General features: G+C 40.3%; 1 protein-coding gene and 1 long non-coding RNA gene across 2 annotated transcripts; one reads left to right on the top strand and one right to left on the bottom strand.

The window, feature by feature from the left end:
* Positions 1-5,571: 5,571 nt before the first annotated feature.
* LOC109902384 (trimeric intracellular cation channel type A) lies at positions 5,572-10,692 on the bottom strand. The gene is made up of 6 exons (XM_020498690.2): positions 10,124-10,692; positions 7,956-8,112; positions 7,511-7,695; positions 7,280-7,367; positions 6,738-6,855; positions 5,572-6,397 (listed from the first exon to the last, which is right to left on the bottom strand). The coding sequence occupies exons 1-6, from the start codon at positions 10,245-10,247 to the stop codon at positions 6,191-6,193; spliced, it is 879 nt and encodes a 292-aa protein (XP_020354279.1). The 5' UTR covers positions 10,248-10,692; the 3' UTR covers positions 5,572-6,190.
* Positions 10,693-11,548: 856 nt separating this feature from the next.
* Positions 11,549-15,538, top strand: LOC116353078 (uncharacterized). The gene is made up of 3 exons (XR_004202402.1): positions 11,549-11,679; positions 15,033-15,074; positions 15,218-15,538. It is a non-coding gene; the product is annotated as an uncharacterized LOC116353078 (long non-coding RNA).
* Positions 15,539-16,187: the final 649 nt, after the last annotated feature.

Here is a 16,187-nt window from a genome sequence, read left to right as displayed (position 1 = left end):
ACTTACTACCATACCTCGTTCAAAGGCACTTGCCCATTAATGCTCTGAATACAGTACATGTACACAATCCATGTCTCAGTTGTCTCAAGGCTTAAAAATCCTGTCTCCTCCCCTTCATCTACAATGATTGAAGTGGATTTAACAAGTGACGTCAGTAAGGGATCATAGCTTTCACCTGGATTCACCTGGTCAGTCTACAACCTGACCATCATATTGATGTCATTACAACCCATTTTGCCTGCTGGAAGAACTAATCAGTTTAGCAAATAAATAGGAAAACGATATAAGGGGAACCAATATGCAGCCCAAACTGAAACTAACCATGCCTCAAAAGTCTTCAGTCATCTATAATGTTAGAAAATTAATTTCATTGATGAGTATGTTCCTGATCAGGTTGTCAATTGGGTACAAATCTTGTGTACTGTGTCGTGTCTGTGACTATCATTAAATGTTATTTTATCAAATCTCTATGTGTAATTATTATTACGTAATTAATCTAATCATGTAAAGTTGAATTGTAACGTCTGTTGTCGGGAGAAGGAGAAGACCAAGGTGCAGTGTGGTAAGTATTCATAATACCTTTTAATCAATACGAATACTTGAACAAAAAAACAACAAAACGACAAACGAACAGTTCTGCAAGGTGCAATACACAAAACAGAAAACAACTACCCACAAACACCAGGTGGGAACAAGCTACCTAAGTATGGTTCTCAATCAGAGACAACGATTGACAGCTGCCTCTGATTGGGAACCATACCAGGCCAAACACATAGAACTATAACACACAGAACAAACATAGAATGCCCACCCCAACTCACGCCCTGACCAAACTAAAATAGAGACATAAAAAAGGAACTAAGGTCAGGATGTGACATTAATAAACTAGGAAGTCGGGGCACCACGGTGTCACAACTTCCGCCGAAGTCAGTCCCTCTCCTTGTTCGGGCGGCGTTCGGCTGTCAACGTCACCGGCCTTCTAGCCATCGCCGATCCACTTTTCATTTTCCATTTGTTTTGTCTTTGTCTTACACACCTGATTTCATTCCCCAATTACTTGTTCATTATTTAACCCTCTGTTCCCCCATGTTTGGTTGTGAGTAATTATTTATTGTATTGTGGTCCGTATTTGTGGCCTTGTATTTATAAGACGTGTATTGGGATATATTTGAGTAAAATTGCTTTCATAACTCATATCTGCTGTCTTGCGCCTGACTCATCTCACCAGTTACACACAGACACTTTATGTCACGCCTTGGTCTTAGTATTTTGTGTTTTCTTTAATTATTTGTTCAGGCCAGGGTGTGACATGGGTTTATTGTGTTGTCGTATTGGGTTTTTTGTAGGCATTGGGATTGTGGCTGATTAGGGGTGTGTCTAGCATAGGCTTGGCTGCCTGAGGCGGTTCTCAATCAGTGTCAGGTGATTCTCGTTGTCTCTGATTGGGAACCATATTTAGGTAGCCGGGGTTTCTCTGTGTATTTTGTGGGTGATTGTTCCTGTCTTAGTGTTTGCACCAGATAGGGCTGTTTCGGTTTTCACTTTTCATTATTTTTGTAGTTTCCGCTTGTATTGTTTTTTCCTTCATTAAAATTATATCATGAATCATCATCACGCTGCATTTTGGTCCGATCCTTGTTCTACCTCTTCATCAGAGGAGGAGATAGAAGAACGCCGTAACACTTTACACACGGGAAAACGTTTATAGAGTCTCTATTTCCTGAATCGACTCTTCAGATATTTTCATATCTTATCGAGTACAGTCTTGTATTAATGTATTATTACCTTATCAGTTCTCATTACTGAACGTCACAAACCCTTGGATATCTGCATGAACCCTAGCCTCCAAAATGTATCAGCGATATACAAATTGGCTTAATTATTTATTTACTAACTAACTAAACAAATCACAGAAATACATAAACAAACAATATAGTTATTGGTTACTAACACAGTGCATTGATAAGTCCCTAGTGGGATAAATCGGTATGACGGCTTGGTAGACAATGGAAAGGGGTGGGGACAGATAAAAAGCGGAAAAGACTAAATGGATTCACTACACACAGTTGATAATTATATTCAGTGTAATGCTAATCCTTTGCACATGAACGGCCGCTCATTCGAAAATAATTGCAATGTATATATTTGTAACGTTTGTCGTCGGAAGGAGACCAATGTGCAGCGTGGTAAGTGTTCATGATTCTTTAATTACTCAGAACACCAAACAAAAACAACAAAAAGAATAATGAATGTCATGTTCAGCAGGCTTCACAGAGCTAAGAAAAAACAAGATCCCACAAACACCAAAAGGAGAATGACAACTTATATGTGATCCCCAATCAGAGACAACGATAAACAGCTGCCTCTGATTGGGAACCACACTCTGGCAAAAAACAAAGAAATAGAAAACATAGAAATAAAGAAACTAGAATGCCCACCCTAGTCACACCCTGGCCTAACCCAAATAGAGAATAAAAGCCTCTCTATGGCCAGAGCGTAACAATATTTGCACCCGTATGCCTTTGTTGTCTTCTCTGTTGGAATCGCCGACCCGTCTGCTGGCAGTCAGTTCATCAGAGAGTCTCTGGTTAACTTCCCGAGAAGTCACAAAGTCTTTCATAGTTGTCACTTTCTCGGCGGCTCTGGATAGTGTCTGTTGTAATGGATACATCAGGCATAAAGATGGTCGTTCCATAGAATAGATGTTTCCGCGATTGTCGGTATTCTCGTACTAGCCTTACGTAATTTCCAGCTGCAGACTAGTAATTCTACGTCTAGGATTTGCTCTCATTTTGTAGTAATCGATAGTCTCAGAGTTGAACCATTTCAGCCGTGAAGCCAACGCTACACTCTTTATGGTCTCTGCGGCCTATAGAGTTGTAGTTCTTAACCATTTCACATGTAGCGTCAACTGCATGTTTTCTAGTCTTCTTAACCATTCGAGATATCTGGATTACCGTGGGTCTCTTTGGCATGAAATTTACATTTTGTCACGGGTGATTTTATACTCTGGAGTAGAAAAGGGTGGTTCCATGACGCCTGATGTACTGTCTGGCTCGCGGAGGTGTGGCCACTGACTAGTTAAACTTTATATGAAAATCCACACTCTCATTTAGAAGGCGAGCATCACATTACATCTTTTCACAAATCGTTTCATATTTACTCATTCATTTTATCCAACATCTAGATGTACATCTGATCATTGAAAAGTGTACACAGAGGTACAGTAATGTGGATCTCCTGTCTTTCATGAGGTCACCAAATGAAACAACTTCTTCATGACTGTCCCTTAAGTGTCCACGGACCACTCCCACATTCTCAAAAATATAAATATTGTTTAATTATTCAAACTTTTGATGACCAAGGGTCTCTCTGTGTTGCACAGTTTACATTCCAATCTCGAACACGACAGAGCATATGGGCAGCGTATTTTATGACCATCATAAAACAGCCGACTTCCCGCTCTCCCCCTCTACGAGAGAGAGCACGCTGTAGAGCGAACCCACTGTTACCGGATCCTTCAGATCTTCACAGGAGAGTTATAACAACTGTGTACATCACACCTTTTGTTAAAGGAAAAAGGTACTCATTTGCTTGAACCCTAATTTACCAGTGTCTGAATGGAAAGCTGAACTCATTTGCGTTGGTGGATTTGTGTGTTGTATGTCTTGTTTGCCAGTAGTGGAACTAGCAGATGTTGGTTACATTGCAGTGCAGGCACCCCTGAGGTTTTGTGGTGCATGCACCTTGACTGGATTTCATGACTTCCAGTACATTTATCCTAGCTCTCCCCCTTAACCCTCAGCATCAGAGAAGCCTCCTCCTGGTCCCTCGCTGGAAAAACAAATCAAGAATCCCTGACTTCAATGGTGATGTCAGAAAGGAAACAAAATGACACTACATTTGACTGTCTATTCAACTCTCTCTACAAACAGCTATCTGTCAGAGGATAAATGAAAAGGGAAGGCTTGATGTTGGTGAGGCTTGTAGGCATCTCTTTCCCAAGATGTTGACGTTTCCTTGTTTTTTTGGACATGCACTTGAAGGTTGGCAGGAAACAAGGTGACGCATTACTTGTTCCCTTGCAAGTCACCTTTGATGGTTGAAATTAAACTCTGGAAAAACGTTGCTGTGGGTTTAAAGTCTTAGCTAGGTTGAAGAAACTGAGACTACACTGAATATTTCAACATGTCCTCAATACACTGATTATACCAAACATCAGGAACACCTTCCTAATATTGAGTTTCCCTCGGAACAGCCTAAATTTGTCGGGGCATGAACTCTACAAGGTGTCAAATGCATTCCGCAGGGATGCTGGCCCATGTTGACTCCAATGCTTCCCACTGTTGTGTCAAGTTGGCTGGATGTCCTTCGGGTGGTGTACCATCCTTGATACACACAGGAAACTGTTTAGTGTGAAAAACCCAGCAACGTTGCAGTTCTGGACACAAACCTGTGAGCCTACTACCATACCCTGTTCAAAGGCACTTTAATATTTTGTCTTGCCCATTAACCCTCTGAATGGCACACAATCCATGTCTCAATTGTCTCATGGCTTAAAAATATTTCTTTAACCTGTCTCCTCCCCTTCATCTATACTGATTGAAGTGGATTTAACAAGTGACATCAATACGTGATCATAGCTTTCACCTGGAATCCCCTGTTCAGTCAATATCATGGAAAAAGCAGGTGTTCCTAATGTTTTGTATACTCAGTGTAGCGCTCTTAGTGATGTCTTTTGGTTTCAGTTGAAAAACAGCATTGTTTTCTATATTTGAGGAGTGATTGAGGTACATACAAAAAAAGCTAACATTGCTATGAGGAGGGAAAATAAAGGGAATGCTTGTGTTTGGTCAGTGACCTCTTCTACTGCTGAGATAGTGGAGGCTGCTGATGGGAGGATGGCTCATAGTAATGGCTGGAATGGAGTCAAATGAACGGTATAAACCAAATGGAAACCACATGTTTGATACGATTCCATTGACTCCATTCCAGACATTATTATGAGCCGTCCTCCACTTAGCAGCCTCCACTGTCTGAGAGGACTGTAAGGTCAGAGGTCAGGGGTTGTGACCTTCTGTAAAGTTAATCAATGATGGTTCATTAGCTGTACTACAAAGGACAGGAAGTGGGACTAGGGCAAACAGACACAGAGGTAGCTTCAGGTTACAACACCATTTTGAGTTCAGTACAACAACCCCTGAAGATGCTTTTGTAATGACACTGCACTTTTGAGTAACTTCAACTTAAGTATATCAAGACATTTAACTTTCTCCTTAAATACCTGCGTCTTTTGTGTCTTTTAAAAGGTTACTTGTTAAAAAATGTATTTATTTTTCAGGGAGTCATTTCATGTGTTGTATGTGGGTACAGTGGCAGCTTCCCCTCATACTATTTAGCTCTGTCCTGGTATTGTGACCCTCTCTTTTGTAAACAAAATTAATTGTAATTTTATATTGCACATTTCTGCATGAATGCCCAGCAGCCGCATATATTATTTTGTTTACGGTAACCATTAAACAACATATCCCAATATCATAGTAAACAACTGAATCAAAAACTCTCACCACATAAGAATTCTGACCTGCCTTTATTAATAAAAGGACATTACTTTCACTAGTTTTCTTTGTAAAAAGCAGCCATGTATTATTCACATTATATTATTGTCTGATTGATTCTGTGGTCTGATTGTCTGATCAAGGGTCAGATTGTGCTTTTGATCCAATTTCTGTACATTACCGAAATAGGTCTGACTGGGTTTAAACCAAAAACATGTATAGCTAACAGCAGAAGCACTGGAAACAAAGGCCATCCTAAAACAATCAGGTAACTTGCAGTAACACTGTTCACCACATGCTGTTGCACACAGTAGGAGAGATGTTTTCACAGTTTTCACAATGAATACATAAATAAATAAGTAGATATGTACTGGCTAGGATGATGATTTAAGTCTGAGACTTTGGTGAGCTATTTACAGAATCCCCATACAGTGTGATATGACATAGAAAGCACCATTTCCTTCAATAGAAAGGGACTCATTTGGTAAACATCAAACTGCACCTTTCCCCAGCAAGGAATGGGAGACTCCATCATGTCTAAACAGAAGGCTGGACCATGAGGGGAGATCAGATGCGTTTTGTGGATGGGGTGGGGACCTTTTTTCCCCTTCACTGGTGTAGTAGTTTGCGTGCTACTCTGCTTTCTTGGACTTCCTCTTGCGGGTGCCTTCGCCAACCTCTTCCTTGGTTTTGACTGGTGAGACAGGGGCGACAGGGGCAGGGGCAGCATGGTGCTCCTCCTCACCACCTCCAAGAGGGGAGCCAAAGAGCAAGTGGCACACCCAAGACTCGATGAGGATGAAGGGAGAGCCGTGAGAGTGGCGGGCGGTCAAAATCACCTGAGTGAAATAGAAATCATAAGTGTGAAAATATTTACTTAGTTTGTGCAATTATCTAGTTGAGACAACAAAATCGCTATAGAGTAGGATCCCTATCAAGTTTGTTTAATTGCTGATACTAATAGCAAATAATAGGAAGGGAGAGGTATGTAGTACAGCAGTAGGGTCGAGATCAATTCCATTTAAAAATCTGTTCAGAATATGAACTGCATATTGACAATTATTTTACAAAAGGATTTGTGTTAATTAATTTGCACAATTTCTTGAGTTAAAGCATATTTGCCCCAAACCCTGTATAAACGTATGATGCACACTCTCTAGTATGGACTCCAGGACCTACCTTTGTAGTAGCCATGAATGCAGTGAAAAGACAGATGAGGGTGGTCTTGGACACAGGAAGCAAGTGTGTCTCCTGAAGTGTAAACAAAATGGCTCCATACAGACTGGCTTTAGTAGGGCTGGAGAGGGAAAATGTTATGAACATCAGACAAAGTCACAACATTTCTCTTGATAGAAAATATCCATTGTTATACATTTGTCAGCTTTAAAATGGATAGTTCAGCCCCATTCACACATGTACGATCTCTTATAGATACCTGGAGAATCAGTAAATGCATTCGATTGCCTTCAAATACAGTTGTGCAACTACCTGATACCTTCAGAAGTTGTGGGTGTAAATATCAATATTGGATTATTTGCTGTAATAGGAGAACATTGTCTTGCTGTCAAAAACTAGAGCTGGGAACCCCGTAGGCCGTCCTGAAACAGCTTAGGTTTCTAACAGCCAGACATTTTCTGAAAATCTTCTCCTGCTTGAAGGAGGCAGCAAACAAATGTCGACGGCTGACATCAACCACAGAGTCGTGAGGAAAATCAACTCACAATGACATGTTGAGGATTTCATTGGTCTCGGGCCTCCACACACCTCGCAGCAGTTGCTCAAAATTGGAAATGAGAGCCACTCCTGACCCTGGGAGGATATAAATAGAAAGTAGAAATAATTAGGACAAAGGTCTGTATCTCCCTTCTTTACAAAATGGACACACACAAGGAAAGTCCTACAGGTTGCAACAGTATCTAGGGGGGGGGGTGGGAGTGCAGGGAGACCCCAACCTTTGACGTAGCCGATGATGACCATGATGAGGAAGCCGTTATGGTAAGCATGATGGGCATGGTGCACACCAGCTGCGATTTTACGAGTGCGGACAACCTCCTTTAAGGCTACCAGCACCAGCTTTACAGGCAGGAAAGCCACACATTTGTAGAACAGGTTAAGAGGGCAGAAAAAGACGAGGTACCTGTTGTTACATTTTAGTGAACGAGAGAGAAACAAAAGAGTACATTTTAATAATGTTGTGGCAGTTTAAAAAACAAATTTTTTACTTGACAACAACATTTCTAAATCATTTTGAAATAATTACTATCAATGTTACACCAAATTCAATTTGGCCTATTTCAACAATTCTAGGCATATACAGACACAGGTTTTGCACTTTCTAAAAAAATAAATAATAATAATGTATGTAGATAAGCACATTAACCATTTAAAGGATCTTACCAAATAGCGGAGGCTAGGAGGATGTGGCTGTTGTATTGGAAATAGTCCAGGGGGCAACCGCCGAGCAGAACGTCTGCTAAGATGTAGCTCCCAAAGCAGTAGAGCATAGCACAGAGCCAAGAGGCCACGGGGCTCTTGCGAGCCACCTCTACTGACCCTGCAGAAGAATCAGGATTTAAATATATTCTCCACGTGAAGTCAGACTGGTAACACGTTATAGTAACATTCATAAATAACCAATTAAAAATGCTTCATAAATAAATACTCGTGATTTGTAATGCTTATAATGCTTAGAAATGTTTCTGGACGTTAGTAAAAAATATATATATATATTAATAATTTAAAATGTTCAATTTTTTTCACAAATAAAATCCCCACACCAGATACAAACATACACATACGAACAACAATTTACAGACGCACACAAACTTGGAGATTAGTAAATCATGAACTACACATTTATTAATAGTTTATCAATTGTTTAATAATGCTTATTCATCCAAGTTATTATAAAGTATTACCGTGTGTGTGTGTGTGTGCCATTATGTTTTGGTTGGTTCTTCCTTAGCTCTCATCCCCACATCAAATGTATGCCAGCAGTATAGTATTATAGTAATGATCCACTCATGTCACACCCACCATTGAGTGAGTTACTCAAGGGCAACGTTACAGTACACACCACACGAGAAAGTCTCTGAATCCTTTTACTCATCCATTACTCAATTATTAATTAACTCTACTCATTTGTGTTACTGGGACGAGGAAATAGAAATCAAGTCTTTCACTACAACCAAAGTCATTTTAAAAAGCCACATCTACTATAATAAGGTGTTTTAAACATCTTTGGACCGTTGTAAGATTGTGGAGTAACGTGTGTCCCCCTATTGGGCACCAGAACGGTCAAGATCTAAAATAACAGGTGTGATTCTGGGTGTAGGAGTGATTTGCCTGCTGTTTGACAGAAAACTGATCCAAAGAAATGCACCCTAAAAATACACGCTGCTCTATTGCTTTCCTGCCTCACAACGCAACTGACAGGCCTTACATAAACCTTTACCCTCAACACCCCAGCCTCCAAACTCATTCATTAGGAACCAGGGAACCACTGATAACATGTGACTCGGAGATTGGTTTACATAGGTCTAGGAGCTCACGAGGCTTCTTTGAACCATTACTGGAGAGAAAAAAAACGTTCCACCTGTCTTTACTAAGATTTGACAAAGATTTGGCCAAAAAGGCAAGGTAGGGAATGAGAGTATTTTGATACCAGGTTTTATAGACCACTATCATTTACTTGTAACACGAAAATGTGTCAGTGAGTAAATAATAAAATATTGAAGTAATTTAAAACTTATTCCACAATGAACAAATGCAATTTCTTCATTCAGTGTACCTTTACAATTGTGTGAATACGGGATATCCAGAAGGGTAGAACAGTGCTGGGATTGTATTAGACATGCTCATTTCGAGGCCAACATACATGCTTTTGGACATATTTTTGGTCTCTAAGAGGCTTGGCTGCATATATTCTGGAGTATTGTAAACTTCACTTTTGATTAAAACAATGTCAATGAGGTCTTACAAACACCATTACAAACGGGCTGTGAACAATCGTACTCCGAAGTAGAGGAGACTTTCTGTAGTGTGTAGCCAGCCCAGAGACATCTATTTAAGGACATTCTATTTATTGCACGGGGGCCAAAGCTTTGGTATGCAACGGGTCTCTTCAGATTTCATACAGGAGACCCTTTCTGTTTAAAGGGTTAAATGTTGGGAAATGTGAGGTATTAAAGAAAACTGGATTAATCTAACTCCTGTAAGGGTTTCTTAATTCCTCTCTCAAAGTAGGCCAAGCTGCTGCTGCAAATGTTATTCATAGGACAAATTCAAATTCCTTTCAAGTTATCAAAAGTTCATTACGATTTCCATAGTAGGCCTATGTATAAATTGACAAATTAATGTTTGTATTGGTACATGTATCTATTGGTGTTATAATTTTGGGGGGTTGACAACCCATATAGCCTAGGTCATAACCTATTCAACGTTGACCTGTATTATATTCAATAGCCTACCTAATTACAGACTACTCAGACTCACAATTATAAATCCATTACAACTAATGATTTCATTTTTTAACATGAATGTATAGGGAAAAAAATACCACTAACCTGGTTCATACTTGAGGTAGAGTATGGACACGATGTAATAAGCAAGATCAAAAACTGGAAACATTCCCATTTTTGAGAAATTTTGGGCAACATCGCCCAAATTGAGGACTTCCAACACGTCCATGATTTAAGATCTATAACACTACGGCGTGTATTTTATGATCACTGCGTAACTAGAATGTCAGTTGTCCGGCGACTCGCCACGAAGCTCCACGTCTTCACGAGTAAAAAGACTGTGACACTCAAGCTCTCCTATTAATATACCTCATCTGCACAGCTTTATAATTTGTTCTCGGCCGAGCGTTTTTTCTATTCCAGCTGGTCTTATTTGTCAGCTCCCCATGTAATTCGTCGCTACGGTTGAAAAATGACAGATAGGCTTTTATTTTTGGGTCCCCAATTTTGATCAGATATGCAGCTATATACATGATTTAATCTAATCTTTGAACGATAGCTGGCCTAAGAAATATATTGACGATTTGCCATAGTGCTCTGCAAATAACATAGAGAGAGAGAGAGAGAGAGAGAAAGAAAGAGAGAGAGGGAGAAAGAAAGAGATGACACGATGCGCATGTCACTATACAGGTTTACGGTTTATTTTACGATAACACGTTTTTCTATAGGCCTAAATCGTGGGTAACGTTGGCTTTGGAACCTGACGTGAAAAATCAGTGCAGAATCGTATATTGATAGGCTAATAAAAACTATTACAGATTAATAATAATATTTGTATTGAGATAGTCAATTCCACCTGGCACCTGCTTATGGTAGCCTACAATAAAGACATTTGCAATAAATCAGGTAGAATATGTTTATGATGTATTATATTCATGTAACCTCGGTCCTTTAGGATTGTATTTGTTTAACAAACTGGCCTAATGATGATAAATGAAGGGTCTGAAGCCTCATTTTATTCATCATGTGCCTCCATAAACCTATGGGGTGGCTGAAATCGTGTGTTCGCGTTGTAGTACATTTGACCAAGCCAAACCTATGAGATGTAGTTTTAGAAAGAACATATAGCTCTGCAGATTATGTGGTTCCGTGAATATGCTGCGGAATGAGTTTATTGTGAGAAAAAACGGTGCGATAGCTAGTGTAGGCCTACACATTGGCGCACGGGCTTCCCTAGTGGCTAGAAAAACGGAATTTTATAATTGATTAAACTAGGAGTCAAAATGATGTCAAAATAGTGCTGAATATAAAATAGGAGTATATGGGCCTATGTCCAAAGCTAATTGTTTCCATGTATTATCCCCTACGTGGGTTGATTATATTTCCATGTGACTTCCCCTTTCAAAACGTTCTCTCTACTGAACATATTCCATGGGTGTAATCATTAGTCCAACAAGTTGCAAAACGGAACAATTTACAACTAAAACTAGAGTTTCTATTGGACTAATTCAGCTAGGTCCCTCCCCACGTTTTGCAACCGAATCGGCGTATTGAATTCGCACTAGGATTACACTTCAGCCATTCGACTATTTATTACGATTTTCGCGGAAGTATAGCGCCTGTGATGTGGACAAAATGATCGGGGATCTCTTGATATTCGGGTAATGCTGGACTTTTTATTATGAAACCAAAGAAAACAACTACGTAATAAAGAGATTAATTCTATTTTAACAACGAGGAATGTGATAATCGTGGCCTTTTGTTTCAACCAGCCAGTGTGTAGTTTGATTGTTGTTGTTAGCAAGCTAGCTAATTTAAATTACAATGTCGGGGAGTAGTGAACTACATGTAGTTCAACTATACTGAACACAAGTATAAAACGCAACATCTATAAAGTGTTGGTCCCATGTTTCATGACCTGAAATAAAATCCCAGAAACTGCCCATAAGCACAAAAATATTATTTCTCTCAAATGTTGTGCACAAATCTTTTGACATCTGTTGGTGAGCATTTATCTTTTGCCAAGATTATCCATCAACCTGACAGGTGTGGCATATCAAGAATTTGATTAAACTGCATGATCATTACACATTACACACCTTGTGCTGGGGACAATAAAAGGCCACTCTAAAAATGTGCAGTTTTGTTACACAACACAATGCCACTGATGTCTCAAATTTTGAGGGAGCTTGCTACCATAAACGTTGTTTTAGAGTATTTGGCAGTACGTCCAACCGGCCTCACAACTGCAGACCATGTGTATGGCGTCGTGTGGGCGAGCGGTTTACCTGATGTCAAAGTTGTGAACAGAGTGCCCCATGGTGGCGGTGAGTTTGTGGTATGGGCAGGCATAAGCGACAGACAACGAACACAATAGCATTTTATCTATGGCAATTTGGATGTACAGAGATACTGTGACGAGATCCTGAGGCTCATTGTCATGCCACTCAACCTGTACACAAGTCCTGGAAGCTGAAAATGTCCCAGTCCTTCCATGGTCTGCATAGTCACCAGACACGTCACCCATTGAGCATGTTTGGGATGCTCTGGATCGACGTGTACGACAGCGTGTTCCAGTTCCTGCCAATATCCAGCAACTTCACACAGCCATTGAAGAGGAGTGGGACAACATTCCACAGGCCACAATCAACAGCCTGATCAACTCTATGCGAAGGAGATGTGTCACGCTGCATGTGGCAAATGGTGGTCACACTAGATACTCACTAGTTTTCTGATCCACGAGCCTACCTTTTTTTTAAGGTATCGGTGACCAACAGATGCATAACTGTATTCCCAGTCATGTAAAATACATAGATTAGGGCCTAATGAATTTATTTCAATTGACTGATTTCCGATATGAACTGTAACTCAGTAAAATGTTTGAAATTGTTGCATGTTACATTTGTATTTTTGTTCAGTATAGTATTTAATAAGGGCGGCAGCCTAGTAGTTAGAGCGTTGGGCCAGTAACCAATCGAATCCCCGAGCTGACAAGGTAAAAATCTGTCGTTCTGCCCCTGAGCGAGGCAGTTAACTCATTGTTCCCCGGGCACCGAAGACGTGGATGTCGATTTAAGGCAGCCCCCCGTACCTCTCTGATTCAGAGGGGTTGGGTTAAATGTGGAAGACACATTTCAGTTGAATGCATTCAGTTGTACAACTGACTAATATATTTTTGCAGTAGCTTGGTGGTAGTAAATTCAAATGTCGGTACTGTTTTCAGTAATTACTTTTTTTTGCCATGTAGTGGTGTAACTACTGGAACTTTACACTCTTTTTTTTGCAAAAATAAAATATGGGTGAGGTAGGCAAGAATTTCCTTTATTTTCCTGCATCAGACCTGCCTAATTCTCACTTGAAACACTTTTTGTGTTTAATAGGCAAAAATCACACATCCTGTTAAAATCTGACTACAGAGTGATCTGTCTTGCAATTTGCAGTCTGACATTTTAGATTTAGATATATTTTTTCACCAAGTAGTTTGTGAAAGTATTTTTTTTCCTAAGTAACTTTATTTAAGTAAACTATATTTTTCTTAAGGGTAGCTTTAGTGTAGCTTAACTTCTTCCAGTGTTAAGTAATTGGTAGCTTCGTAAGCTATATTTTCAGAGTAGCTTTCCCAACATTGCTAACTTAGCAGCAAAGCCTATGTGTGGCTGAGCAAGCCTAGCTAGCACCTTCTTTGCCAGCTCACTAACGTTAGCAAATTACAGTAGCCCAGTTTAGACATAACTACCAGCTATCCTCGTTTACACATACAGTGGGGCAAAAAAGTGTTTAGTCAGCCACCAATTGTGAAAGTTCTCCCACTTAAAAAGATGAGAGAGGCCTGTAATTTTCATCTATGACAGACAAAATGAGGGGGAAAAAATCCAGAAAATCACATTGTAGGATTTTTTATGAATTTATTTGCAAATTATGGTGGAAAATAAATATTTGGTCAATAACAAAAGTTTATCTCAATACTTTGTTATATACTCTTTGTTGGCAATGACAGAGGTCAAATGTTTTCTGTAAGTCTTCACAAGGTTTTCACACACTGTTGCTGGTATTTTGGCCCATTCCTCCATGCAGATCTCCTCTAGAACAGTGATGTTTTGGGGCTGTTGCTGGGCAATACGGACTTTCAACTCCCTCCAAAGATTTTCTATGGGGTTGAGATCTGGAGACTGGCTAGGCCACTCCAGGACCTTGAAATGCTTCTTACGAAGCCACTCCTTCGTTGCCCGGGCGGTGTGTTTGGGATCATTGTCATGCTGAAAGACCCAGCCACGTTTCATCTTCAATACCCTTGCTGATGGTAGGCTTTGTTACTTTGGTCCCAGCCCTCTGCAGGTCATTCACTAGGTCTCCCCGTGTGGTTCTGGGATTTTTGCTCAGCGTTCTTGAGATCATTTTGACACCACGGGGTGAGATCTTTAGCCCCAGATCGAGGGAGATTATCAGTGGTCTTGTATGTCTTCCATTTCCTAATAATTGCTCCCACAGTTGATTTCTTCAAACCAAGCTGCTTACCTATTGCAGATTCAGTCTTCCCAGCCTGGTGCAGGTCTACAATTTTGTTTCTGGTGTCCTTTGACAGCTCTTTGGTCTTGGCCATAGTGGAGTTTGGAGTGTGACTGTTTGAGGTTGTGGACAGGTGTCTTTTATAGTGATAACAAGTTCAAACAGGTGCCATTAATACAGGTAACGAGTGGAGGACAGAGGAGCCTCTTAAAGATGAAGTTACAGGTCTGTGAGAGCCAGAAATCTTGCTTGTTTGTAGGTGACCAAATACTTATTTTCCACCATAATTTGCAAATAAATTCATAAAAAATCCTACAATGTGATTTTCTGGATTTTTTTTCTCATTTTGTCTGTCATAGTTGAAGTGTACCTATGATGAAAATTACAGTCCTCTCTCATCTTTTTAAGTGGGAGAACTTGCACAATTGGTGGCTGACTAAATACTTTTTGCCCCATGTGCTGCATTAAAAGTGATAATTTCCAACTATTTCTATGTCATCCTTTTTAGGACCTTACTCATGAACACTGGTGCTGTGTTAAACTTCAAACTGTGAGTATGATACAATTTTTGTCTTGCGCTGAAGACATTGTGCTAGTTGTGCCTGGTAACACTAAACAGACAATAATGCTGGACTTCATATTATTTTTACTAGCTCATCAACACAAGACAATCAACACTGTTCTCTATTACAGTAAGAAAAAGGAGTCACAAGGACAATATGGAGATGAACCTCGTGGACCAACTACAGGTGTGTGATGCATTAAAAAACCTCACCTCAGGAAACTTCACAGAGTGACTATTCATGAAAATGAAAGTAAGGATACTCAAGATGTATGCATTGAGATAGATCATCTATTTTTAAAGAACATAGGCTGCAGGCTATTGCTGCATCGTTTTTACCCCGTCCTCTGAGCCTTTAAATCAAATCAAATCAAATGTATTTATATAGCCCTTCGTACATCAGCTGATATCTCAAAGTGCTGTACAGAAACCCAGCCTAAAACCCCAAAACAGCAAGCAATGCAGGTGTAGAAGCACGGTGGCTAGGAAAAACTCCCTAGAAAGGCCAAAACCTAGGAAGAAACCTAGAGAGGAACCAGGCTATGTGGGGTGGCCAGTCCTCTTCTGGCTGTGCCGGGTGGAGATTATAACAGAACATGGCCAAGATGTTAAAATGTTCATAAATGACCAGCATGGTCGTATAATAATAAGGCAGAACAGTTGAAACTGGAGCAGCAGCACAGTCAGATGGACTGGGGACAGCAAGGAGTCATCATGTCAGGTAGTCCTGGGGCATGGTCCTAGGGCTCAGGTCCTCCGAGAGAGAGAGAAAAAAAGAGAGAATTAGAGAGAGCATATGTGGGGTGGCCAGTCCTCTTCTGGCTGTGCCGGGTGGAGATTAAAACAGAACATGGCCAAGATGTTCAAATGTTCATAAATGATCAGCATGTTCGAATAATAAGAAGGCAGAACAGTTGAAACTGGAGCAGCAGCACGGCCAGGTGGACTGGGGACAGCAAGGAGTCATCATGTCAGGTAATCCTGGGGCATGGTCCTAGGGCTCAGGTCCTCCGAGAGAGAGAAGGAGAGAATTAGAGAACGCACACTTAGATTCACATAGGACACCGAATAGGACAGGAGAAGTACTCCAGATATAACACA

Source organism: Oncorhynchus kisutch, linkage group LG13 (genome assembly GCF_002021735.2).
Source record: "Oncorhynchus kisutch isolate 150728-3 linkage group LG13, Okis_V2, whole genome shotgun sequence".
Lineage (NCBI taxonomy): Eukaryota > Metazoa > Chordata > Actinopteri > Salmoniformes > Salmonidae > Oncorhynchus > Oncorhynchus kisutch.
Note: the sequence above shows the minus strand (reverse complement) of the source record. Positions and strands in the feature narration are given on the sequence as shown.